General features: G+C 42.1%; 1 protein-coding gene across 1 annotated transcript in view; it reads left to right on the top strand.

Moving 5' to 3' along the window:
• Window positions 1–27,885, top strand: part of LTA4H (leukotriene A4 hydrolase) — a 326,790-nt gene that overhangs the window by 224,078 nt on the left and 74,827 nt on the right. The window contains exons 11-13 of the mRNA XM_069229606.1: window positions 963–1,074; window positions 15,809–15,953; window positions 18,925–19,028. Of these exons, the coding sequence (XP_069085707.1) occupies window positions 963–1,074; window positions 15,809–15,953; window positions 18,925–19,028 (361 nt within the window). The remainder of the gene's footprint in view (window positions 1–962; window positions 1,075–15,808; window positions 15,954–18,924; window positions 19,029–27,885) is intronic.

Raw genomic sequence — 27,885 nt, 5'->3', positions numbered from 1 at the left:
GCCGTGACCTCCTCGGCCCAGCAAAGGTGCCTCCAGGCCCTCCCCTGGGTGCCGAGGAAAGCGTCACCAATTGACACTCTCCCTGGGTGCTTCAGTTTAAGCCCTGAAGTGCCCAGGGCGAGTGTCAATCAGTGATACTTCTTCGTCACAGTGTGGGGTGGGGTCAGCAGTCTCACTGACCCCATCCCACTCTGTGACGAGGCTGGGACTGCTGCTTTCCCTCATTGGCTGACCTATGGTCAGCCAATGAGGGAAGGCAGGAGTCCCAACCCTCCTGGGACCTGGAGGCCGAAGGTAAGTGTGTGTGAGTGTGATGGTTCAAATTGAATGTTTGGTGTGTGCGTGCATGTTTGAATGGTATGAATGTTGTTAATGGATGTGCATGCGTGAAAGAATGAGTGTGTGTGATGTTTTAAAATGAATGTTGGGTGCGTGATTGCATGTTTGAATGGTATGAGTGTTGTTATTGGTTGTGCGTGTCGGTGTGTGAAAGAATGAGTGTGTGTGTGTGTGTGCCCCGCCCGCCCCTCTCCCTCCTAAAGCTGCCAGCCACCACTGCTAGTGGCTTTAGTTGGAGCCAACACTGCTTAGGGTGGGCTTCACAACGCAGATTTACCCTGTGTGCCCTTTCCATTTGAGCGCATTGAAAATCATCTTGTAGGGAGAAATGTCCCTGTATCTAACCACATTTTTTTTCTTTTTTATAAAACAAATCTATTTTGTGGCGGTTTGTTTTTTATAATACAAAATAAAGAGGGCAGCTGGCTGCTACATCAAGTGCCCCCGCCATTCATTCCGGACAAAGGCTTTCTTTGTGTGTTGGCAGAAGCACTTTCAGCCCAAATTAACCACCAGTGCAGAAGTAAACCCTTAGTAATAAAAGCTGGTACTGCCTACTGCACTTTTCCTTCCTACTGATTGGCAGCACAGAAGCACACATCTAATACTCCATCTCTTACCAGGTTGAATGAAGGTCACACAGTTTACCTGGAACGAAGAATTGGGGGTCGACTGTTCAGTGAAGAATTTAGAAATTTCCAAGCTGTGGGAGGCTGGAAGGAGCTTCAAAATTCAGTAAGTGTGCATGGTGTAATTGAAAAACGATTGCAATTTTTTTACATTATTATCGAAACATAGACACACCTTAGTTGGCTTTGCCTGGAAAAATCAGATACCTGAACGTCTGTGATTAATTAACTCTTAAACAGCTTTCTTTATTTTTGCCTTACTTCGTGGATTGCACTCCAACCAGTTCAAAAGATCTGTAATTTAGGCATGACCTTAAACAAAAATGTCACATTTTCTCTTCACAGAAAAGCACATTTTATCAACTATGGTCAATGCAGATTATTTTCTCTTTCCTTCAATTACCCCAATATATTTTGCTAGTCTTCACCATGGTACACTTTTAGGTTGATTTCTGCCGAAGCATTTTTACAGGTCTTGCTGAAAAACCACTAAACAAAATGAAGCAAAAATGGCTCATATGCGCTTTAAGCACCACTGCCACACCCAGATCACTACACAGGCTGCCTGTCAAAGAGCGAGCCCACTTAAAAACTAACTGGATTGTTCTCAGAGGTAACTTTCACTTGAGAGTAATTTGTGTGTAATTGACCCTTTCCCTTTTGAGTAAGCTTACTACTTTAGCTATTTACGAACACAAGGTGTAAAGTTACTCAAAAATGTAGATTTAATTTATGAGATTAAGTTATCACTGCCAAAAAGAAACAGTTGTAAGTCTAGCATCACACATAGCCAATCACTGATACTACTAAACCCTCTGATAGAAAATAGAGGCGACAGGGACAAAACATATAAGAAGTAATGTTAATTTTTTTGCGGCAGTGTGGCCAAGATGGTTGACTGAGTAAATCACAAAAACTCTGAGCTCTGCAGCCCTCAGCGCCGTGACAATAATCCTGTGTACACCGAGAGCCCCAATAGGAATGATCAAGCCCCCAAGATTACCTGGACTTGCTGAAGATGCAGAGTACCCCCTTCTCAACTCCTCCTGGCCACTGCGGTTCCAGAGTGCATGCTCTCACTGGATGGCACACATCCCCCTCCGCCTTCTCTACACTCGGACGGCGCTGATTCTGCAGGCCGCAAAACAACTTACCAGAGAACTGCGGTAGCTCCAACCCGGTTACCTTCTGCCATAGCAGAGACCAGGCGAAGTAACTTATGTGGCCGCCCGACATCCCTGAAGGCCGAAGCTACACTGGAGCTACAGGTAAGGCCTACTCTGTGCTTAACCCCGGTGGCCGACTGACAACACAATCGCGCCCTGTCCGACTTCCCTCAACCGTTGCCCCTTCAATATACCTGTATGTTGAAAGGATGACTCTCCGTCGGCAGGCGGAGCCTTCAGACCAACTGCAGACGGCAACTGCGCTTGAGGCCCGACTCCACAGGAATCCACGAGAATTGGGGACGACATACAGTAGGTCCTATTTGCTACACATCCTCAAGTGAGATATTGACTGCAATCCTCTCAGAGGAGATGCCTACTGGTTCTACGCTACCATAATTATCCAACCTACCCTGTATTAACAGTCTGAGGCCTCAAAATACATAGCGCCAACACAGAAAACAACAGGACAGAGGGGAACGTTCCTAAGGCCGAAGAGAACGAAGGAGACAGGCCTGCACTATTACCTGATCACGGTAGTAGATTATTGAGCTCTGCCTGCGAACACCAATAAAAGGCATTTAATTCCCAGCTTGATAGTGCCAAATATTTTCCAGTGGGCCTTTGAAATGCCTTAGACCGTATTGAGTGCAGATTCCTTAAACTGTTGTACCTATGCGAACAGGAACTGTTAACGCTTCCCAAAGACTATAAACCGTAGGGACTTGGGCATAGGCAGATACCGCACCACCAGGAAACAGCCCCAGTCGGGCCCCTATCAACTCGCCTGTATTTAAGTTTTGCCTCTCGCCTGGTGTAGGCGCTTCAGAGTCCTAACCACATAAATATAGACTTGATGTGCTGCCAATTCCTGTTAGCAAACCCGTATCTATTCCAATAAGGAGGACACCTAGTATCCCACTGGGGTTACCATCTGGCACTTGAATTTAAACAGCACATAGCAAAGTGTATCTCAAAATAGTACCAGGGACCAGACCCTTGACAGTTCACTTTCTGTCTGCCACCTGCACCAGCAGGCACAACGCTCAACATGGGACGCACAAGGAATGATAAGACCTCAGCGCAAACGCATGGAACTCGGGAAGACCAAATGGGGGGGTGGAGAGATGAGTACCTCGAATGAATACCTGACAAACATGTTAGCAGAACACACTCGCAAGTTTGAACTATTAATCACAGTTCTTGACATTAAATCCATGCTGGGTTCAAAGATCATCATGCTGCACATAGATATGGGGCATATGCGCGAAGACAATAAGAAATTATAAGAACAAGTGGACAATACAGAATCATTACTGGCTTCCCTCCGCCCCTCTGTTACAGATATGGAGAAACACCTACAGTCACAACAAGATGAAGTCACCTTCCTTCAGAAACGGATAGATGACCAGAAGGGTAGATCAGGGTGTAATAATGTGAGGATAGTGGGCCTGCCCGGAAAAGTTGAAGGCCCAAGCATGGAATTATACCTTGAAGACTGGTTTACCAACACCATCTGAAAGGGCAAACAGTCGGCATTCTTCTCCGTTGAGCGAGCCCACAGGATCCTAGGCAAACCCCGTCATCCGGGAGCGCCTCCCCGCCCTGTGGTAGCCCGTCTCTTTAATTACAGAGATACAGACCATATTCTGCATGTGACCATGGATGATTAACAGCTGTCAGGTAAACATCTACCCTAACTTCACTATGGAAGTACAAAGGCGCAGATCCTCCTTCTTGGCCATCAAGAAATGCCTGCGAGACAATGGTATTAAATATGCCATGCAGTTTCCTGCCACCCTCAGACTCGTGCATGATGGTACAGCTATTTTCTGTGCCATACTGGAAGATGCCTGGAACTGGCTAGAGCGCAAAGGTATCACGTCTATTCCCTGTGAAGAGAAAGATAATATCCACTAAATGAAAGTACAATGCAGCTGTAGGCTCTGTCCCATTCAACGCGTCATTGGCCCATCCAGGAAACAAGCTGCTAAAGATAGAGCCTGGGTGATTGCTGGGATGAGCAACAAGTGGCAACTCTTCCGACCAAAGAATCTGAATCGGGCAGTGTCGCTGAGGGACTTCTGTGAGCACCCGAAGCTTAGCTCTACCCACTACTGGGAGGAGGCGCAGCAGTTACCCCTTAAACAGGTGAAGACTTGGTATAAACAGTTGGGTAATACCTGAGGTTGACCCTTTTCGCCACTTCTTGTGAGTATGTTAGTGGGGGTTGACGAACAAGATCTGCAGCGTATAGAATGGCTGAGGGCTGTGGACTTGCCTACACAATGTGATAGATAGCTGCATACCTACAATGCACCCCCCTTCTAAGACGTTGCAGTGACTCTACAGTAAACTAGTGACTTCACTAAAGTTGTTTTTGCATCACAGTGCTTATGGCTGTGTGCCTGTTGGTAGACCGAACCGGAGTTGGAAGTTCTTCATACCTTTTTTTTTTTATGGTTTATTGGTATACAACAGTATTGGATGCAACAGAGGCGGGTGGGAGGGAGCGGGTTTGGGGACGCACAGGGGGGCGTTGACATATGGTTATGCAGCACACTGTAAAGTCATTGTCCACTAATAAAATAACACAAGGGGCACCAATCCTCCTTGTATCCTGGAATTAAGCAGGTTGGTCAATTGCAAGAAAAGATTCCAAGTTCATCAATACTTGCGTAGGCGCATGATCCAGATAGCGTTACTCCAAGAAACACACCTCATAGCCCCAGCATTAGAAGCCACGTGTAAACGTTGGAGGGGAACAGTAGTGGGTATGACCTACTCCAACTATGCTAGAGGAGTCATAATATGGGTGGCTCCTGGGGTACCACTAGCGATCCTACACACTATAACAGTCCCAGAAGGGAGGTATGTGATATTGGAGGGACTTCTAGATGGGACACTCTCTGACACTGATCTCCCTATGTGCCCCAATAGTAACCAAGCGCTATTGTACACTCCTTAACCCCAGCACTCCTGCAGAACGCCTTGGCCCCTGGCTATTGGGGTGGAGACTTTAATTGCTCTCCGGACTCCATCCTACACCAGTCCTGTCTGCCAATTCCAGGGACTCAATCCATCGCTCTTACACACCACTTACAGAGATGGGCCACTAACAACCAAGTTGTGGATGCTTGGCATAGACTACACTCTAGCACCAGGGAATACTCCTAATCAGGCCTACATGATCTACATACAAAAATAGATTTTTTTGTTGGACCCCTGACACACTCAAGAAGGTGGTATACCTTGGGAGAACAATATCGGACCACTGTCCTCTGCAAGTGTAGCTGTGCTGGGGACAAAAACGCCCACGTATCACGACCTGGCGCCTCCCCGTGTGTGCCTTATATGATGCATCATTTTGCACTAAGCTTGCTGACCATATAAAACAATAATTTCAAGTAAACGCGAACACATCTTCAAACATTGGTATAGAGTTGGGCGCATTCAAAGCGGTAATCAGTGGATATGCAATTAAAGCAGTATACAGGGTCAAATTAGCTCTTCGTGAAGGACTTCATACATTGGAGGCAGACATTAAGAGCTATGAAAAACTTCTACTGGTTGATCTGACAGCCGCCACCCCCTAAGGTCAGTCCAAACTTGCGTAGAAGGCATCACTGGAAAAATTTAGCTCCTTTGATTATCTGGAATACCTAGTCAAAAGCACAAGGAGGGCGATAAGGCTAGCAGACTATTGGCATGTCTCCTCCGGTTGGACTCACCCAGATCCCGGATTATGGCAATTCATGATACAACAGGACTCCTGCTCAATACACAGGAGGATGTAAATGCTGCCTTCCAGTCCTATTATTCCAAACTTTATTCAGCCCCATCACAAGGAGATCTCGGTGATAATTTCCTTACTGGAGGAATTAAATCTCCCAGAGATAAAAGCCTACCAGTGGGCAGACTTGGAGGCACCCCTTACAGAATCTTAAATAACTGAAGAGATTACACAGATGGCACGCGGTAAGGCACCTGGCGCCGACGGCTGGCCATGTGGCATTTTACTCCACCTTTCATTCTCAGCTAACCCCCACCTCCTTAAGCTCTGCACAGAGGCTTACACAGTAGGCAAGTTACCCCCCCCCCATACATTAAGAGAGGCAGTGTTGGTGGTTGGTGCTACCTAAGTCAGATGGAGAACCATTGTTGCTAAGCTCCTACCGCCCCCTTTCATTATTGAATACAGACTACAAACTCCTTGGTAAAGTGTTAGCCAACCGTCTCATTCCTGTGATAAAACATGACATACACTTCGATCAAGACAGGTTTATTTCTGGCAGGAACCTATGTCGTCTGATCTCACTAATGGATTGGGCACATGCAACAGGTACCCACCCATGGGTTGCGCCTCTTGACATAGAGAAGGCATTGGATACCCTGGAAAGGCAATAACTCAAGGAAGTTCTGTGCAGATTTGGAATCTGCCCCAGATTCCTGACATGGGTATCACTGTTCTATAATTCGCCACTAGCCCGAGTGAAAACCGGTGCAACTTTCTGACCCATTCATTATCGAATATGGCACTCAACAGGGTCGCCCCATATCACAGATTATCATAGTGCTGGCAATGGAACCCTTGGCATGTGCACTTCAGAACCAGGCACCTAACAGGGACTCTACTCAGGCGATCGCTGGCACTTAATATCAATCTATGCTGACAATGCACTAGTATACCTTCTGAATGACAGTGCAATATTCTCACACCTTATGGCATTACTAGGGCGATTTGGAGACGCCTCTGGGTTACATGTAAATTGGGATAAATCTGTTATTCCCACTGGCATCCCTAACAGTATAACAACAACAAGCCCTCCTGCACACTTAACTTCCCTTGTCTGACGACTCAATTAAATACTTGGGGGTACGGGTGTATCATGCACATAGGGATCTGGTGGAGGGCAATCTGGATAGGGTAATAACAGGGCCAAGACTCCCTACCATTCTGGATGGCCTTACCACTTTTACCCTATGGGATGTGTTGCTATCTCTAAAATGCTACTCTTCCCCAGATTACAGTATTTTTTCTCAGCCCTCCCTATTCTAGAGCCCCAAACGTTATTTAAAGACCCATTCTAACTCCTAACCTCCTTAATATGGGGTAAGGGAAGAAGACGTGTTGCGCTCGCTAAACTATATGCACCGTTGGAAAGGGGTGGTTTGGGCGCACCTAAATATGAATGCTACTACACAGCTGCTCAACTCCAGTGGCCCACTCACTGGATAGTGAACCACAATTTGACCGAATTAAGTATACAATTTGGGGAATCGCACTTGACCCGGGTACTAAGCTGGCTATGGGGATTTGACATAGGGACCACTAAGGCTGCCGAAAACATTCTAATGTGAACAGCAAAGGTGTGCTGGATCAGATACGTGGTCAAACCTTGCCGTCACCAAAATCCCCCCCCCCCTCACTACACTCTGGAATTTCCTCTATAGGTGATGTCTGATTGCGTAGACCTTAGCAGCAGGCCGGACACACACTGATGGACGGAAACTTGACTCACAACAATGGGGGACCTGTTCAGTGATAAAATACTCTGCACATTGGACAGTTTAGAGGCTGGTCATGGTATACTCTGAGGCTCCTTCTTAATCTATGCCTCATTAATGAGACATCTTTATAGAGTTTGGCACAGAACGCATGATGAACCGAACACCTTGAAGACTATCCAGGTAATGTTGACCCACTGGGCTAGCCGCCGTGCTATCACATGGTTATAGACAGCAATACGCGAAGACAGGGGTACATCACTCCTTTTGCTATGCAATTATTGGGACGAAGTGCTTGACACAACACTTACGAACAAACAATAGGCGCAGTGTCTGGCAATGCCAATATTTATCTCCATAAATGCCCTCCTTAAATACACACAGTTTACTTATTTACATCATGCGTACCTCACACCCATGAGACTGTTCCATATGTATCCAGGATCTCCATGCTCCTGCTCTGGATGCCAGGATTCTGATGCTGAGTTTGCACACAAGGTTCGGGTGTGCTCCCCGCTTACTCCCTACTGGAAAGGGGTGGCGGACCGTCTTACTGAGATCTTGGGCTGCACGCTTACGATAAATGCTCCAAATTTTCTATTGAGAGGCACACTCCGTTCAGCAGCCCGAAAATCCCTAAACACATTTTTTGATTTAGCGCAGAATAGCATGAAATGGAAATCGACCGCAGCTCCACCACCAAAATCTGAACAAGAGACTCTCAAAAATATAGACCGGGGGCCCGAGGCCCAACTAACCCCCCAAACAGTCAAAAATACTTGGAAATTGTGGAAGACAAATTTATCACTGTGCCACACTGATCATCAACCTTTGCAGAGTGTAATTAAATTAAGAGCAAAATATCTATAATTCCCCCTCCCCCTCGTGAGACTATCTCCCCCTTTGTGCTGAGCCAATACTTCATAGAACAGATATCAACCTGCCCCCGGGATAGCACAGTGGCACTACTCCCTCCACCTTCTTTCCATTGTCATGGGGGGTAATTATGCATCCACAGTATACCAGTTGGAATTGTTAATTAATATTATAATAGAACTATCTTAATTAGGGTTTGAAATGTACTTGAAATGGCTCGATGCAAAAAAGATATGGTATCTTGAATTCTCACCATACTCGTAGATACAGTGGTGCGTATAAGAAATGTACTAACACACTGACAATGATACCCAATATAAATGTTTTGCTTGCTATGTGACTCACTAATTAAATTGCTAATAAATATATATTTGAAAAAAATATTAAATTATTTGCAGCAGTTTAATATCAGTAAATATAATTTAGTGTTAAAAATGTATAAAAATACATTTTATTTTTAAATTATAAAACAGTGAATGACTTTCGTGAATTTATAAATTAGTATAACATGTTTTTTTAATTTAACTAAAAACCACTTTTAATTTTATACATCACATTTAAATGCTAATAGTGCATGATATTTTTTACTTTGAGTTTTTTTATTTAAACTTCAGAAAAATAATTCTAATTGATTTAAATTAACAATATAAGCTAAAATGAAGTTAATGTAATTTTTTCTTTACTCAACGTTTAAACTAATTAAAATGAATTTACAATAATAGTTAACATAAAATTGTTTTTGCTAATTTATTATAAAGTTTAATAAATGTTTTAAATGTTCCCTGTGATTTACCATAGGGAGATCTTAACCCTGAATGTTGATCCTTCCTATGGTAAAGTATAGGAAAAAGTAAAAAAGCTAAAAATAAACAAAAGTGCCACATAGTGACAGACCAACTGCTAAGATGAACTGATCAATTTTTAATTTATGATTGCTATTGTAAGACGTTAAAATGAAAATAATTAAATGAATCTTTGACCTAGACGGTGTTAATGTGTGTTAAAATGTCAAAATAGTGAAATAATTCAACTTCGAAATGTGCTTTATTGCGCTGCCTTTTTTACCACAGCATTATGTCACCCCTTCTGTTTCATTTGGTCCTCCATTTCCTCAAAATTCCAGTGACTTTGTATATACCAGTGATAAAAGTAGGGACGTTTTCCTTTCTTTTATTAAGGCAATAATGCATAGTGATATTGTGTTCTTTCGTCCTATTCTCCATTTCTACTCTCTCACATTACCAAACTCAAATGAGCTGTCAAATGGGATCATTGGTATTTACCCTAATGCCTCTTTCCCATTATAGCAAGGATGTTTTGAGATTGTGTTTCTCTGAACCTCCATGTAGCTACAAACAAATTAAACTACTGAAAGGATTCTTTGGTAAAAGGTGTGAGTGAAATAGTTTAAATATGTAAGCATTTTGTCCACAGTAGGGGTTTACAGTGTCATCAGATGTCTGTTCACTCCAATAGTGGTGTGTGGGAATGAGGAGAGGGGTTAGTCTAAAACAACAGTTGCAGGGGTTACCAAAAATCTGCGTGATCTGCAAATCACATGTGAAACCCAATGTAGTTCTGCACACGAATGCAAGTATCCAGATTATTGCATTTTTAAAATCTGATCATCAGACGTGGCAAATAATACTTTTTTTTTTTTTTTGGCTTCTCTGCATGATTGGGGAATTGCAACATTTGTATGTCATACAGTAGGATAGCATTGAAGGCTTTAGCTGTGTACAGTCTGCAAGAAGAAAATATTGAAGCCACAAAGCCGCTCAGTTAGCTGGCACGTTCAGAAAAGGTCTGCTTCTAACACTCATTCACTCAACTCATTTTCAAACAGTCCTATATCTCCTCCCAAAGCAATATAGAATACCTCAGAAATTAACTAAAAAAACTATATTCAAACACAAAGAGGATAGCACTCTAAAACTCTTCCTTATTAGAACAAATGCCTTATAATAGACATTCACACCACACCTATTGCTATGGTAAACACTTTTATTTGTCTTGGAAAGTACAGTCCAATGGTAAGGTGAAAAATAATATCATCTACTGAAACGTTTGCCTGCTCCATCAGAATAGCGACAACTAGAATGGCTTTACCAGCTCAAATTACTTTTAATTGTTTAAAATGGGATTTCACCAATATTGTGATGTGAACTTATTTGCAATGAGAATAAAGTCATTGCACTTTTATTTATTTTTTACTCTATTCAATATCTGTGTCAGTTTTGAGAGTGATATTAGTTTTTTAATGTAAATCCAAAGAGCTTTCGTTACTATATATATATATATATATATATATACATATATATATATATATATATATATTTTTTTTTTTTACCCAAAAAATATTGTTGCAGTCCATTAGACCTGGCGCCCTTGGCGTGATTTCCCCCCTAACCTTTTGCTTTTAACCCTCCTGTTTGCTAACTTCATTGTTATTGGCTTTAGGACTCTGCACCCTCTACTACTGCTAACTAGGGCTATAGTTCTTGTGCGGTCTCCTTAAAACATGGTAAAATTGGCTTCTCCTCAATTTACATATTTAATTTACTTGTCCATAGTAAAGTGGAACTACATGTGCCCGGGCTTGTGAATTTAATGCTTGTAGTGGGCCTGCATTGCTGATTGTGCCACCCACTTAAGTAGAACTTTAAACATGTCTCAGGCTTGCCATTGCAGCCTGTGTGCCGTTTTAAACTGCCAGTTCGACCTGGCAAAATAACCCTTTTGCCAGGCTCCAAACTTCTTTTTTAATACATATGTCACCCCTAGGTTAGGCCCTGAACAGCCCAGAGGGCAGGGTGCAGTGTGTTTGAAAGGTAGGGCATGTACTATTAAGTTTTACATGTTCTGGTAGTGAAAAGCTCTTAAATTTGTTTAATACTACAGGGCCTACTTCTCCTGTAGGATAACATTGGTGTTACCATATTACATTAAATAAGCTATAATTTTCAAATGGGAACAGGTAGTTAGATCATATTTGGGTCTTTGGAATTGTAATGAAAAATCCTAACTCATAGTGAAGTTGGATTTTAATTACAATTTTGAAAATGACACTTTTAAAAAGTTGGCATTTTCTTGCATTTGCCATTTGGTGCCTGTAGCCTGTCTCTGGGTCACATGACTGGGTTTAGTTGAAAGTTGAGCTTTGTGTATTCCCCCTAGACACTCACACAAAAGATGGCTTGGTGTACCTGGATGGGCCATCACTGGCAGGATTGAGGGGAGGACCTGGGAACAGCCGCACCTACTCTTGAATAGGATGTGTTCTGCTTCCACTCGAATGACTGCGTACCCCACGTGGATAGTCTGGACCCAGGGTGAGGAAGGCACAGCACCTGTACACTTCAAAGGCAACCGTCTAGAAGCTTATCCCACTTCCAAGGCACAACTACGTATAAATATTTGACTTTAGTACCAAACCTTCAGTACACTTCTGTACCTGTAGTTACTCTGCCAGAAAGGACTGCTGCCCTGCTGTGCTGACCTGCTACCCTCTGGTCTAGGTGAGAAGGACTGGACCTGCATCTCTTGAACACAGAACACCTTAGTGACTCCAAGGCTAGCTGGCTGACTCCAACAACCTTGACCCCAGCACTTGGATTCTACCATCTGTGAGTCTACCCTGCCAAGTGGTGCTACCCCAGTTCCGGACCCTTGGAAGTGGGCCTAAGGTCTCGGCCGGCCTCTGTGGATCCAATGGAACCGACGTATCCACTCAACTGCACGGCACAAACCTGAGCAGAACAGACGCATTGTGGTATCTGCAGGGATCTTCCCCATGCAAAGAAACGCACCACATCACAAGGTTCATTTCCCCAAGACTGACAGATTGCCAGACTTCGCATTGGAAACCCTTGTCAGCAGGATCCTTGACAACGCTGAAGGACCTCGCATCGCAGCCTCGCCGCATCTTCAAACCAATGCATCACTTGGAGTGTGAGACAGGATTTAAGATTCTTTATTTAGAGGGCCTAACTGCGTCCCTGTAGCCAACTTTGTCCCAGTCTGGCGTGACCAGATATCCATAGCTGGTGCTTTGTGATTTTTGGTGCTAGTTCAACTGAAATCTTTAAATTTACATATCTCTTGTCCTACGGATTGGATTTTTGTTGGTTTTGTTTTGTTTAATTTATTGTAAATCACTCTATTTTTCTAACCTGGTGTAGGATCCTTTTTTGTATGATGTTTTCACTTTATTACTGTTTTAAGAGGTGCATAAATACTTTACACATTAAACCTGACTTCTCTCTGCCAATCTACCAGAGTGCACAGGTTAATTTGGGGTTGGCTTATGCCTCAACCTGATGAAGTTTGTGGTTGCTTCTTGACCAGGACACCCACCTCAGTCAAGCAGTATCACAATTTCTAACAGAATGTCTTTCATATTTTACTTCTGCCTACCACAGCATGGGGCAATGGTTCAGCCCACTTCAGAAGTGGCTCCACACCCTGTGAATGAGGGCATTTAGCCTCTGCATGATGTGTGCATCTTTCTAAAAAGTAGTACCCTCCTTTGAATGGTGGTCGACCAGTTTCATTTAATTTATTTCCTATTTACCTACTTTTTTCATGTATTCACTTTTGGGAGCTGCAGGGTACTAGAAAAACATTCTACCAGATCCTTCCTGCTGCTCACAGTGTGCAATATCTGTGCGAGCACTACTGGCAGCCACCTTGAAAAAAGGCCTTGCAAAACCATTCTACAATGGCTGCCTGTGCATCTGCAAGTGCGGCATGATTGTGGATGCAGAGATGGACATATTTTAAATGTTTTTCATATACTTTAGTAAAAGCCATTCAAAGATGGACAGTGGTACACACAAACTCATGTACATGCACAGGAAGAAAATAAGAATTTGCAGAGCCATTAGTTGGGCAGCCAAATACATTCCTACTTGCTTTGCCAATACTTGTTCAATTTTCGATCAGAGCTTACTGAACACTCAAAATACAGCCACCATGGGTTTCTGAGCTTTCTATGTCTAGACCATGCTGAGTGTTTACATTATTGTCACCTGTCCCAAAGCTCTGACTTACCATGACCTTTTAGAAAGAGGAAGTGCTGATTGATAAATGCTGAATAACTAACATCTAAACCTGCAGAGGAAACTAAAATGTAGTGCTGCTCCTTTCTGGGTCCCACCTGTTGATACTGAGGATTCAAAATGTAAGCAGAAGATTAGGAGTGGTTTCTGGAAGCTTTGTTCTCCTCAACGAAATTTGAATTTCTTGGCATTGCAATGTAAATTTGGTTAATAAAACCTTTAAAGTCTTTCCAAAATATTTCGAAATTATGCCTGACTGACCTGTGTCAGAAAACGTTAGTTGAAGTAGACTCCTTCTGAGTTTACTCAATAATATTTAATATTCTGAGCTTCAGCTCATTGAATCTTTATCTCTACTCTATATGCTGGCAAATGTAATTTATTTACTTCACCAGTGCTTCATATTTCTTCACTAGTGCTATGTGCTTTGTATGAGAACATACATTTTGCTATTCTATGCCTGAGCATGATCCATCTTTTCTGAAGATTTATACTTATTTTGCAGCCACTAGCCACTTGTTTGCATGCTTGATGAGTAGAGCTTTGAGACAGAGGAAGAGGAGGGCCATGTTTTAATATATATATCTTATTGAAATTTTATCTGGTGTGCTTAAAATCCTAATCATTAGTATCAAAATGGTAAATTGACATTGGGCTGTGTTTGACAAAGTGCATTGGATCATTTCTCAATTTTGAAATCAATGTTTTGAACTCATTACCCTTCTGTAAAGCTTGGTTTCTGTACCCATGTTCCATCTAATACGGAGAAGGGCACTGCATTTTCCTTTTTAATGATCAGTGCGATTCAGGCTATTGACTTTCACCAACGTGATTGGTACCTTAACTTGTTAAAGGCACCTGTACAGGAACCCATAGATATTATAAAGAGGAACAGAAACTATAGATTGGGGAGAGGCGGGAGGTCCTCCATTGTTCTGCTCAAAATCCTTTCAGAATTTGTATCTCCATCCTCCAAATATGATGTCTAAATTGCCTATAGTGCTTTCATATTAGGTATTTCCTGAACAGGCAATGTTTGCTCTGCATGTTCTAACTGATTTTACATTGATGACCTAGATATTTAAAGAATACATGCAGTCTTGAATCTGAGCAATGATGAATATTTTAAACATGCATTCCTTCACTAATGTTCCTTGAATATTTTGGTAAGTAATTGTTGAAGTACTTTGAATTATTGGTTTACTAATTTGCAAGGAAGATGGGTGGGAACTGGTTTAAGGCAAGACCTCAAAACTAACAGTGTACATCCACTCTTTCGCAATGCCCACAGCAACTAGGCTAACTAAATAAGAAAACTTGTGGACGTACGGAAATTTTACTCCTTTCTGCTTATGGTGGCTTATGGTGCTTTACCTGAATGGGTAAACGGAACTAGTACAGTATGAATATTAGCTCTTTGAATTTTCATAACTCATACTTTTCTTCCCATGTCCTGGAACAAATCTGCAGTTTGCACCAATCACAAGTCAAAGATTTAACCCTTTAATCATGCTGACATTAAAATGTGAATAAAGCCATTTCTTATATTCTCAAAAGTGCTAATTCAGCAGCATGTTTGTGCTTAAATACATCCTGCCTTTCTTCATCACCTTCCAAGGCCTTTCATTCTTTATACTCTTTCACTAGTGAAAAGAATTGAGTAATTTCTGTTCAACAATTTTTCCTTTTGAGTGTATACTGACTCTAATGGAGAAGAACGTCTGGCCTCTTTCACTGTATAGATAACCTAAGCATTTGATATAAAATATGTCCTGCTATACTATGTTAAATGATAAACGGCATCCTTTCTGTACATTCACCAGTTGCTATTGTGTACTTGGTTTCAGCCTTGGATCCCAAGGGCAATCCTAGAGTAAAGCTGTCATATAGCCTCATGTTGATAGGTGTATCAATCATCCACTTTTGGGCTTTCAATCAAATACACCTGTCTGTGTGATAGGCTGTTGAAAATTGTATGTTTTTGTTAAGTATTTAACAAACTTATCCACAAACTGTTGTAGTGCCAGGGGCCTACCCTTTCATAAGCCGAGAAAAAACACGCTAGGCAGCTCACCAGTAACACCTTCTCTGGCTCAGTTGTCAACTTCTAACTCTAAGGAGACGAAACGGTACATATTTCTACTTTCAAATGACTAATTTGTTTTGAATTACACATGCACGCTGTGTCTTATTTCAAGGTGTGAGTTTTTATTTTCAATTTCTGTTACAGATAGATACATTTGGAGCTACCAATCCTGTTACTAATTTGATCCCTAATCTAAAGGGTGTAGACCCAGATGCTGCATATTCTTCTGTCCCATATGAGAAAGGGTTTGCTTTACTCTTCCACCTGGAACAGCTTCTTGGAGGACCGGGTAAGAACTATTCTGATTTTTTAAGTATATCTAGCTAGAAAGAACTCGCTTTAGCAATATATAACTTGCAAATTTAAGTTTCCTTTTAAAACTGGGAACTGATTATTAACTTTACATATTAAGCTAGGCTTTTCAAAAGTACCTCCTTTGTGATGGGCATAATAAAAGATAACATGCATTGATTATGCCTTTGTCTTTTCTCTCCTGAAGAGGTTACACAAATTTAGTGATCAAGCACTTGACATTCTCACGGAGGATTGATGAACATGACAGATTGTTTGATACATCCTCCATGAATGTCCTGGAGGCTACCAAAGCCAAGTTTGAAGCAGGATACAGCAAAGACTATGGCTGTCATTACGACCCTGATAGTGTACAGACTGCCAGGGCCACAGTAGTGGTCTGACCGCCTAAAAGGTGGTGGTCCGACCGCTTTGGCGGTGGTCAGACCGCCATGTTCTGACTGTGGCTGTTCGGCCACAGTGGGACAGCCAGCACCGCCAGTTTCCACCACTGGAGGGACTGGCGGTCCTAACCTGCCAGGACAGCGATGCATGCAGCGCCACCCTGGTAATTACGACCCCCCGGTCCGCCAGCTTTTACATGGCGGTTACACTGCCATGTAAAAGCTGGTGGAGGCAGGGTGCAGGGGGCCCCATGAGGGCCCCTGCATTGCCCTTGCATTTGGCATGGGCAGTGCAGGGGCCCCCATGGACAGCCATGTCTCACTTTTCACTGTCTGGTAAGCAGAAAGTGAAAAATGTGACAGGTGCTGTTGCACCCAACGCACCGCAACATTGCGTCCGCCTCCTTCATGAGCTGGCTTCAGTGTTATGGGCTGTTCCCTGCCGGGCCAGCGGGCGGAAACCCAGTGTTTGCCCGCTGACCCAGTGGGGACCTTGTAATGAGGCTCGTGGGAAGGCGGCCGTACTGGCAGCAACCTGACTGCTGGAGTCATATGTTGTGGGTGTGACGTGAATTATTCCATATCAGGTATTCATATTGACTGATGCTGTGCATTATGGGTAATGTAGTCTGTCTCTCATACCTAAGCTTTTAGTTAAAACCTCCGTTTTTTTTTCTTTAGAACCTTCCTGGACTATCAAAAATATATTTGAATAAAAAATAATTTTAAATAAGGATGGCACTTACATAATGGCAATACATACTTTCAGAGACGCCCCTTTAAGAAAAACTTTATTCACTACATACAAAGTTACAATAAAACGAAATATTATATATTTCAGCTTAATCAGACAACCCCAACAGAAGCAAAGCATGTTGATGAATCCCCTCGTCATAAGGAAGCAGAAACACAAGATTCTGTGATACCACCTCATACACAAACAGTTATCCACACATCAGCAACACCGTCCCTGTAGTAACAAAACCATCAATAACTATCACCCTGCAGTTCCATACGTCTTCCTACACCATCCTTTCTATTATTTGAAAGAGAAACCAGACCATTTAGGCATACAGTGAGGGCCAGATATAGTGAAGGCAGAGAAGTTTCTTCTCCAGCCCATTTCCATGCATTTGGAATAATCAAGACTGAGAACTCAAGGACATAGTATATGGCTACCTCAGAATTGAGTGGAAAAGAGGCAATGTTTGATGAAACAATGCCAGAACAAAATGCATGTGTAAGCGCTTACTTTCAAGAACTGACAATGGATGTAAAGTATATCTGCACACAAATGTCTGTACAGCGGCATCAGCAGAGGCACATCAACCATTGACTTTGAATGATTTGAATGCTCTGGTAATTGGTTGGCTATAGCCACTGCAACTTTGTGTTCAAAGAAATGCAAACATGCGGGTAAAGCTAGTCAGTCTGTGGCCACCCCATCTGTGACTAGATGCCTGCAGCACCCTGATGTCGCACCTGATAGCCAAAGTTACACCTGCAAGGTCCGTGAGGAACACTCATCAAACACTCAGTTTTAGTATTTAGCTTTCCAAACCCTCAGTTAACCACCTCTCACTTCTGAACCACCTATGACATAAGGTAAGGGGCCGGTTAATAAATCTGGTCTAGAGCAATAGTTCTGGACCCTTGAGGATGAGCATTGCTTCATACAGAGGTCTCTCTTGCATTCCGCATCCCAGGACGGTAGTAGTAGATCCTTCTGTCTTCAGACTTGTACCTACCAAATCCTCTTCATTAAAACTGTGCTTATCATTGTCTTTTATTCTTTTTACCCTAGACCGCCTTCAGCAGTTCCATCTACTAAAACTTTGTGCTTCAAAATTGAATTCCCATTATTTGTATTTCTGTTTAAAGGATATTACCAAATACTGTAGTAATAACTCTATTATTAATAGAAATAAAGAAAACAGTAAGTGGATGTTAGTATAGATCTAAATAAATTAAGCATTTAATGCTGCAGTGACACATGCTATTACTCAGCTCATTGGTACTCATTGTAACAGGCATTATGCAAAAATCTTTACACTACCCAAGAAGCATATTATCTTGAAAAAATGCTAAAAGAATCAAGAAATTGTGGGTTGAGAGGCAAGGGTCTCCACCGAAACACACCCTGCCAAATAACAGTAAAAGTAGCCATGGTGACCAGCATAAATTAAAGAACAAAATTGTTGTAACAAAGTGTAGGTAATTGGTTGGCTTTATTTTCCCATAGATCTGTTGTCTCATACTTAAGCGTGCAAGATTGAATGAAAAAGCAGTGACTTTAACTTATAATTGTATGGTTACAAATGATTGCTACTGAAGTATCAAACCAACTGAAATAGTAAGGCATTTTAAAATCAGGAAATAATAAAAGTAAAAATTTAGATGTGCTAACTTTTCTGTTGATAAGCATTTGGTTTGATACTGTTGATTTATGAATATGTTGAATGGATAATTCTCCGTTGGTGTTTTGCACATCTGTCGAATTTACATTTCTGATGTATTTGACTTGTAAGTACTCTTGTTTTCTGTCTTTATTGCTCTGGTTTCTAGATGTCTTTATGGGGTTTGTAAAGGCATACATTCAGAGATTTGCCTACAAGAGTGTAGTGACAGATGATTGGAAGACATTCCTGTACACTTATTTTAAAGACAAGGTAGGTCTGTTCATTTTAGATTGTTCGTCATTTTGTATAGAAAGAACATTTAAACAGTAACTTGGCCATCTCGTTCAGAAAATGTGACTACTAATCTATTAGATTACAAAACGTCTTAACATATTGATCTGCATCCCATACATCCTGCATTAAATATTGTGTTAGAGGGCAACAGTAGTGTCACATTTTGGAGCACAGGTCAACACACACATAATAAGAATACAGTCAGTAAAATACCCTATTAAAGTGTTTCCCAAAGTGTGGGTTGCGACTGACTTGTGGGTCACAAGCTGATTTTTGGTAGGTTGCGAACGTCAGCAATAAACAAAAATGCCTTTAAATGCTGTGTTTAAATGGTCACATTTGCCAGTGATTCAAAGGTAGAGATCAAATGTCAGGCTGCTTTATACTTTGAACATAGGGACTGGTGTTTACTTTTCTTTCTCTGACTGCAAAGTGAGAAGAGTTTTTAAAGTGAAATATGTCACATGTAGGATATATATATATTTTTTTGCAATACATAACATGTAAATACCTGTACATAAACTATGCATCCAGCAGTTAAGACAACAGAAATGAAGTACTTTTTGGTAATTCTGACGTGTGCTGGAAACAGGGAGATTTTAATAGGATAAAAACAACATAAATGCACTTGGTCATGCACAATGATAAATACTCACAGAAACCCAATTTTCACACATTATCAGTTGTGTGCTGTATAGTTTTATAAGTTAACTGCATGTCTGTGCCAGTTTAGTGGATATTTGAATGGAAAATGTGCTGTCTGTAAATGACAGTGTGCTAGCAGATGATACTATTAGTTACGTTCAAAAATCTCCCTGCCTCATGTCCATTAAATGTATGTGGGTCTCAAAAGGTTGTAGTTCTGAAAACTTTGGGAACCACTGTCCTATGGTATGAGAAAGGGCTACCACCTACCTTGCTGCGATAACATATATTCAAGCACAGTTCTGTAGAACAAATCTGCTTGTAGATAAAGCTACAAAGTAGCCACTTCCCAGAAATTTCTGCTTGGAACAGACTTGGAAACCTATAGCTGAAAGTGGTTCACTGACCTACATGGCCAATTTCATAAGGCACCCAAGAGCCTTGCTATGTCCTTACCTGCCCCAAAGCACCACAGTTTTCTAGCATATACTCACTTCAGAGTAGGATACATGTGCACCAAGTACAGGCCAAAAAAGTGGGTCACTAAGTTTGCAGTAGTATCTGCCTGAAATGCAACCAGTGGTGAACACCAAGAAGATTGACATAGATTTCAATCTTTGGTGACGTTTCTGAATATGACTCAGTACCTTGCAATTCCAGGTCATGCCTTTCAGGGAAATAGATGATGACTGTGACACCTCCATTTAATATTGATGCCTCTCTTTTAATGGTTCTTTAAAACAACAGGGTGCTAGACCCCTATGCCAATAACACATTTTGAAAATCCACTTATGAGGATGGAACCATTACTATAGATGCATTTACATATTGAGCAACTTCAGTCCAGTCTTTTTACTGATGTCGTCCCACGCACATGGTTTGCGGAGGTACTTGCAGAGGTACCTTTAAACTCCAATAATACATTAACTGAACTCAAAAGAGCCTTGAGAAATATACAGTTCCACCTCATTGGTGGCTTCTAGATAATTTAAGTGACCCTTGCTAACGCGGACATACTTTCCACGTATTGCTGACATAAGAAACTAGTAGTTCAGGCATACTTTACCAAGCAGAAGCCTAACACACACCCCCCTTCCTTCAACCGGGAGTCCAAATGTCTGGATGCATTTTTGCCCTAACAGCTTTGGCTTAATACTCCCTTGTGCTTTGTGCAGGAACCTTTTTAGCATTAATCAGTCATCAGCATAATCCGCATCTGCATGTGGCAATTCCTGTATCTTTTTCAAGATGGCTAAATTTACAATGCAATGCCAAGAAGTCTGGAATGAGCACCCATATAGTCTGGGTTACTCTATGTATATACCTATGATCTGCAGACACCATGCATTGATTTACTGGCTTTTCTGGGAGCATCCAGGCCAAATTGCTAGGCATGATTTTTGATGGGGAACACATCTTTGGTGAGAAAGCATTTGGAACTGTAGAGCAAATCAAGATGAGCCATCTACAGCCTCGATGAAGGGACTGGCTTCTCCAGCTACAAGATTTCACCATAGATTCAGAAGGAATGAAGATTATGCCATCAGGCCAACCAGCTGGCTAAGCCATCTTCACTGTTTAAGATGTGGCAGTGGTTCATTTAGGGATGCCAGGCTCAATGTAACTAATTTTCGGCCTCCACACCCAATATACAAAAAACACACACACAGTGTGGAATTCCTATAGCCCAATGCCCAGGACATATTGTTTGGGTTCAAGGACAACACGTTTTCATGTTTAACTCGTCCTTGGGACAAATAGGCCAAACCCCCGCAGCTCAAACCCTTTGGCTGGCATTTTACAGAGAAGGCTTTTTGCAGTTGAGGTAATATGTGTATTCATATGTTAATGCTGTTTGAACTTGTATTGATGGTTTATTATTGAAAAGCTGTTACTATGAGAGTGAATACTTAAAACAAAAATGGTGTAAGATCACACTGAACTACTGACAGTGATTCCAGTAAACAAAATGTGTGTACACATTTGAAAAGTTTAACAATCTGAGGCTGCGTATAATGCTCCCAGAATGCTCTCTGATTAGATGCAAATGTTTGCAGAAGCTTGCAAGCAAGATTGATGATTCTTTGCTTTCAAAATAAAATGTTCAGAAAAAATGCAAGTAGGTAAAAAAACTTTTGCTAAATTACTGAAATGTTATGTACTATTTCCTAGAAGTATCATTTAGTAAACTGTGTCGATGCATGCTAGTTTTTCCAAAAAATATTCATAATGGAAAATCAGTGTAACCGTTTTCAACAAGATTATGGGAAACATGAAAATAAACGAGTACTGGCAAAGCCAATCGATCCGACATTGGTGGTCAGTCTTTTGGTTTTGTCAATGCATGTCTTTTTTGACATGGCTTTTGTAAAACTTTACTATTGTGGGAGCTGCCAGGCTCTCACCATTGTATCAATCATTGTTAAAAAGCACATGTTGCCACAGTAGTTCCTGGCACTGAACAAAGCTACTTTGTGCGCCAGTATGCTCCTTGTGGAAGAGCAGAACGCTATGACTCGCAGTAAAGCCAGCCGATAGATGGCTAGAGCAAGAAATCGAATTTTAAGAAAAGCAAAATGTCTTGGTTAACACCAGACCTAATTGGGGGCCAAATTCTTAAAGAAAGTCACAGAAGTGCCCCCATTGTGTACGTCTTGGCATTGGTGGCTTTCATTAATTCACAAGAATTTACAGAAGTAGAACAGGAATTCATACCCATAGAAAATATTTTTTAACTGTATTTTAGCACAAGCAACTATGCATGTGCAGATTTGCTCATGCAAAAATCTGTTGAGTATTTACACGTTCACTTTCCCTCCCACTACTTTTTTCCCCAACCATGAAAGAACTTCTACTTCTGCTCTTGTCAGGAGAAAATGTCCAACCTTTCTCAGTATGGGAAAAGATTAGATAAGAGCAGGTGAAAATCAATAAAACATGCATTTTAGTAGATTAGCACTGACTCAAAGGCATTCCAGCCCTAGAAATATTGCTTACTGCTTCCTCCAACCCCAGTTTGTAGCTTTCCGGGAAGGTGGCAAAATAAGATAGTATTCGAGCCCTACTGTAGTATTGGAATAATCAGATAGGCTATTAGAGGTCTTCCATAATGAGATTGCAGAAATAATTTGTTGCCGCACTATATGGCACCAAAGGCACAAGTAATTTTTTTTTTTTTTACACAAGTAGATTTATGAAGCAGCTTGTTCTGTGGACAGGTACATTTCTTCCTTGCTTGGGAAAACTGCAGCCTGAAAAGCTCTTACTCACCAGAGAGGTTGGGGTAGCTAATCCAGATACTTCACTATTGCCATGAAAGGGGAAGGCTTTTGGCCCATTCTGGATCTGAGATTTCTGAAAAAAATAAAAACAAAAACAAAATCCTCAAAAAGGAGAGGTTCAAAGGTCCGCTCTGATCTCCATTGTAGGGGCTCAATAATAGCACGACTGGTTTGTTTACCTGGATCTCCAGGATTTACAATGTAATACCCATATTGAAAACAAGTATTGGCAAGTCCTTATATTTGTGGGGGTTGAGTAACACTACAAGTTTGGCATCTTGGACAAGAGTCTGTATAGTCCCAAAGTGTTCACAAAGTCAGTGGCAATGGGGATAGCTCATCTATACTTCCAGGGATCCTTATTTAAACAACTGACTGGTGAAGACATTCTGGACTTGGTGCAGCTGTCCTACACATTAATCGCCCTTGTGCAAGAGATATTTTTCTCAATCAACAGGATAAAATCATGCCTTATCTCTTAACAGATACTGCTGTTCTTTGAGGTGCTCCCACACACACATTCCATAAAGACTTTCCCCACTGCTTAACCAGTTCCAAAACCTTTGTCTTCAGCCCAAGAGGGAGCAAAGTGAAAGGAATGCAAAGAATGCAGCAATCTTAGTCTGAGTAATACATTTATTAAGGCACTTCCCAAGTTACACAAAGATAATGATGTGAGCAACACACGTGCAACTCTTAAAATAATTACACCAGTGGAGTAATAATAATCAAAGGAAATGCAATACATCAACAATATATATATATATATATATATATATGTTCGATGGCATGTGTAGCTGCAGATACACATGCTGTGCACAGTCTGCCATCTGGTGTTGGGCTCAGAGTGTTACAAGTTGTTTTTCTTCGAAGAAGTCTTTTCGAGTCACGAGACCGAGGGACTCCTCCCATTTCGACTCCATTGCGCATGGGCGTTGACTCCATCTTAGATTGTTTTTTTTCCGCCATCGGGTTCGGACGTGTTCCTTTTCGCTCCGTGTTTCGGGTCGGAAAGTTAGTTAGAATCTCGGAAAAAACGTCGGTATTGTTTGCGTTCGGTATCGGGTTAGTTACAACAGATCGACATCGAATTTAGAAGAGTTCCGGTGGCCCTTCGGGGTTCTTTTCGATCCCCCGTCTGGCCTGGTCGGCCCGGCCACGTGTGAATTCAAGGCTGATGGAACGGACCCCATTCCGCTTCTGTCCAAAATGCCATAACAAGTATCCGTATACGGATCAGCATCTGGTCTGTAACTTGTGCTTGTCCCCAGAGCACAAGGAAGATACTTGTGAGGCCTGTCGAGCGTTTCGGTCCAGAAAAACGTTAAGAGACCGAAGAGCCAGAAGACTGCAGATGGCGTCGACGCCGGCAGAACAAGAGCGTTTCGAGGAAGAAGAGGAAGCTTTCTCTATCCAAGAGTCGGACTCGGAAGAGCTCGAGGCCAAAGAAACGCCGAAAACCATGAGTAAGACGTCGAAACATAAGACTCACGAGAAGTCAACAAAAGCCCAGGGGACGCCACCGCCAACAGGCCATGGCTTAACCCAAACAAGCGGTGACCGAGCCAAGGCACCAAAAAAGGGCACGCTGGTGTCGAAGTCATCCGACTCCGGTCGAGATACCGCCACACAGCAATCTCGGACCCGAGACATCGGCTCTGAGAAATTTCGGCACCGTCACAGCGGCACCGAACAAATTCGGCATCGAGACACCACCACGCCGAAAATTACAAAGGTTTCTTCGGAGCCTAAAAAGACCTCCGAAAAAGTTTCGGTTCCGAAACATCCAGCCTCGGAGCCGAAAACAGGTTCCTATACAGAGGAACAAGGATTGGCCTCCCAAATGAAAAAACATAGATTTGGAGAGGAACTTCAAGCTGTAGAGCCAGACTATACTCAAAGGAGGCTCCACATTCATCAAGACACAGGGAAGATAACCACTCTTCCTCCAATTAAAATAAAAAGAAAACTTGCCTTTCACGAAAAGGACAACGAGCCACAGGCAAAGGTGGCAAAGAAAACAACTCCACCACCTTCTCCACCACCATCAGTGCACACATCACCAGTAGCAACTCCTCCACTGATGCACTCCCCGACTCATACTGCCATGAGTCAAGATAATTCTGATGCATGGGACCTTTACGATGCTCCAGTATCGGACAACAGCCCAGACTCGTACCCTACCAGGCCGTCCCCTCCTGAGGACAGTACATCTTACACACAAGTGATCGCAAGGGCAGCTGCTTTCCATAACGTCACCTTGCATTCAGAACCAATTGAGGATGACTTCTTGTTTAACACACTAACCTCCACTCATAGCCAGTACCAAAGACTACCTATGCTCCCAGGAATGCTAAAACATTCAAAACAAATCTTTCAGGATCCTGTTAAAGGCCGAGCCATAACTCCAAGAGTGGAGAAAAAGTACAAGCCACCGCCAACAGATCCTGTTTATATTACAACGCAGTTAACTCCAGACTCAGTAGTTGTCGGGGCAGCTCGTAAGAGAGCAAACTCTCATACCTCGGGAGATGCACCACCTCCAGACAAAGAGAGTCGCAAATTTGATGCTGCGGGCAAAAGGGTTGCAGCACAAGCAGCAAACCAGTGACGCATTGCCAATTCACAAGTGCTTTTGGCAAGATATGACAGCGCTCACTGGGATGAGATGCAACATTTGATAGAACACTTACCCAAGGAGTTCCAAAAAAGAGCACAACAAGTGGTGGAAGAAGGACAAAGTATCTCTAATAATCAGATACGGTCTTCAATGGATGCAGCAGATACGGCTGCAAGGACAGTAAATACTGCAATAACAATAAGAAGGCACGCATGGCTCCGCACGTCAGGTTTCAAGCCGGAAATTCAACAAGCCGTGCTCAATATGCCATTTAATGAACAGCAGTTGTTTGGGCCGGAAGCCGACACTGCTATTGAGAAACTCAAGAAGGACACTGATACGGCAAAAGCCATGGGCTCACTCTACTCCCCGCAGAGCAGAGGCACCTTTCGCAAAACACCTTTTAGGGGAGGGTTTCGAGGACAACCTACAGAAACCACAACATCACAAACAAGGCCCACTTACCAAAGCCAATATCAGCGGGGAAGTTTTCGGGGGCAATATAGAGGGGGACAATTCCAAAGAGGTAGAGGAAAATTCCAAAGCCCCAAAAGTCCTCAAAATAAGCAGTGACTCACAAGTCACCCATCCCCATCACATAACACCTGTGGGGGGAAGATTAAGCCAATTTTACAAACATTGGGAGGAGATAACAACAGATACTTGGGTACTAGCAATTATTCAGTATGGTTATTGCATAGAATTTCGAGAATTCCCTCCAACAGTCCCACCGAAAACACACAGTATGTCGAAACAACATATAAATCTTCTAGGATTAGAAGTTCAAGCATTGCTCCAAAAAGAGGCAATAGAATTAGTACCAAAACAAGAACTAAACACAGGAGTTTACTCACTGTACTTTCTAATACCCAAAAAAGACAAAACTCTAAGACCTATACTAGATCTCAGAATATTAAATACATACATCAAATCAGACCACTTTCACATGGTTACATTACAAGAAGTAATCCCACTGCTCAAACAGCAAGACTACATGACAACACTGGATCTAAAGGATGCATATTTCCATATACCAATACATCCTCCACACAGAAAGTACCTAAGGTTTGTATTCCAAGGGATACATTACCAATTCAAAGTGTTGCCATTCGGAATAACAACTGCGCCAAGAGTTTTTACAAAATGTCTAGCAGTAGTAGCTGCACATATCAGAAGGCAACAAATAAATGTGTTCCCGTACCTAGACGATTAGTTAATCAAAACCAACACGCAAAAACAGTGTTCACAACACACAAATTACGTCATAGAAACCCTACACAAACTTGGTTTCTCAATCAATTACTCAAAGTCACACCTTCTGCTGTGTCAAACACAGCAATACCTAGGAGCAACAATCAACACACTAAAAGGAATTGCCACTCCAAGTCCACAAAGAGTCCAAACATTCAAAAATGTAATACAAGCCATGTATCCAAACCAAAAGATACAGGTCAAATTAGTAATGAAACTCCTAGGCATGATGTCCTCATGCATAGCCATTGTCCCAAACGCAAGGTTGCACATGCGGCCCTTACAACAGTGCCTAGCATCACAGTGGTCACAAGCACAGGGTCAACTTCTAGATCTGGTGTTGATAGACCGCCAAACATACATCTCGCTTCAATGGTGGAACAGTATAAATTTAAACCAAGGGCGGCCTTTTCAAGACCCAGTGCCACAATGCGTAATAACGACAGATGCATCCATGACAGGGTGGGGAGCACACCTCAATCAGCACAGCATCCAAGGTCAATGGGACATTCAGCAAAAACAGTTTCATATAAACCACTTAGAACTGTTAGCAGTGTTTCTAGCTCTGAAAGCATTTCAACCCATAATAACCCACAAATACACTCTTGTCAAAACAGACAACATGACAACAATGTATTACCTAAACAAACAGGGAGGAACACACTCGACACAGTTGTGTCTCCTAACACAAAAAATATGGCATTGGGCGATTCATAACCACATTCGCCTAATAGCACAATTTATTCCAGGGATTCAGAATCAGTTAGCAGACAATCTCTCTCGGGATCACCAACAGATCCAAGAATGGGAAATTCGCCCCCAAATACTGAACACTTACTTCAGAATGTGGGGAACGCCACAAATAGATCTATTTGCAACAAAAGAAAACTCAAAATGCCAAAACTTCGCATCCAGGTACCCACAACATCAGTCTCAGGGCAATGCACTATGGATGAACTGGTCAGGGATATTTGCGTGCGCTTTTCCCCCTCTCCCACTTCTTCCATATCTAGTAAACAAGTTGAGTCAAAACAAA

The sequence above is a fragment of the Pleurodeles waltl genome, chromosome 4_1 (assembly GCF_031143425.1).
Source record: "Pleurodeles waltl isolate 20211129_DDA chromosome 4_1, aPleWal1.hap1.20221129, whole genome shotgun sequence".
Taxonomy (NCBI): Eukaryota; Metazoa; Chordata; class Amphibia; order Caudata; family Salamandridae; genus Pleurodeles; species Pleurodeles waltl.
The sequence above is the reverse complement of the archived record's forward strand: the minus strand, read 5'-3'. Positions and strand labels throughout refer to the sequence as shown.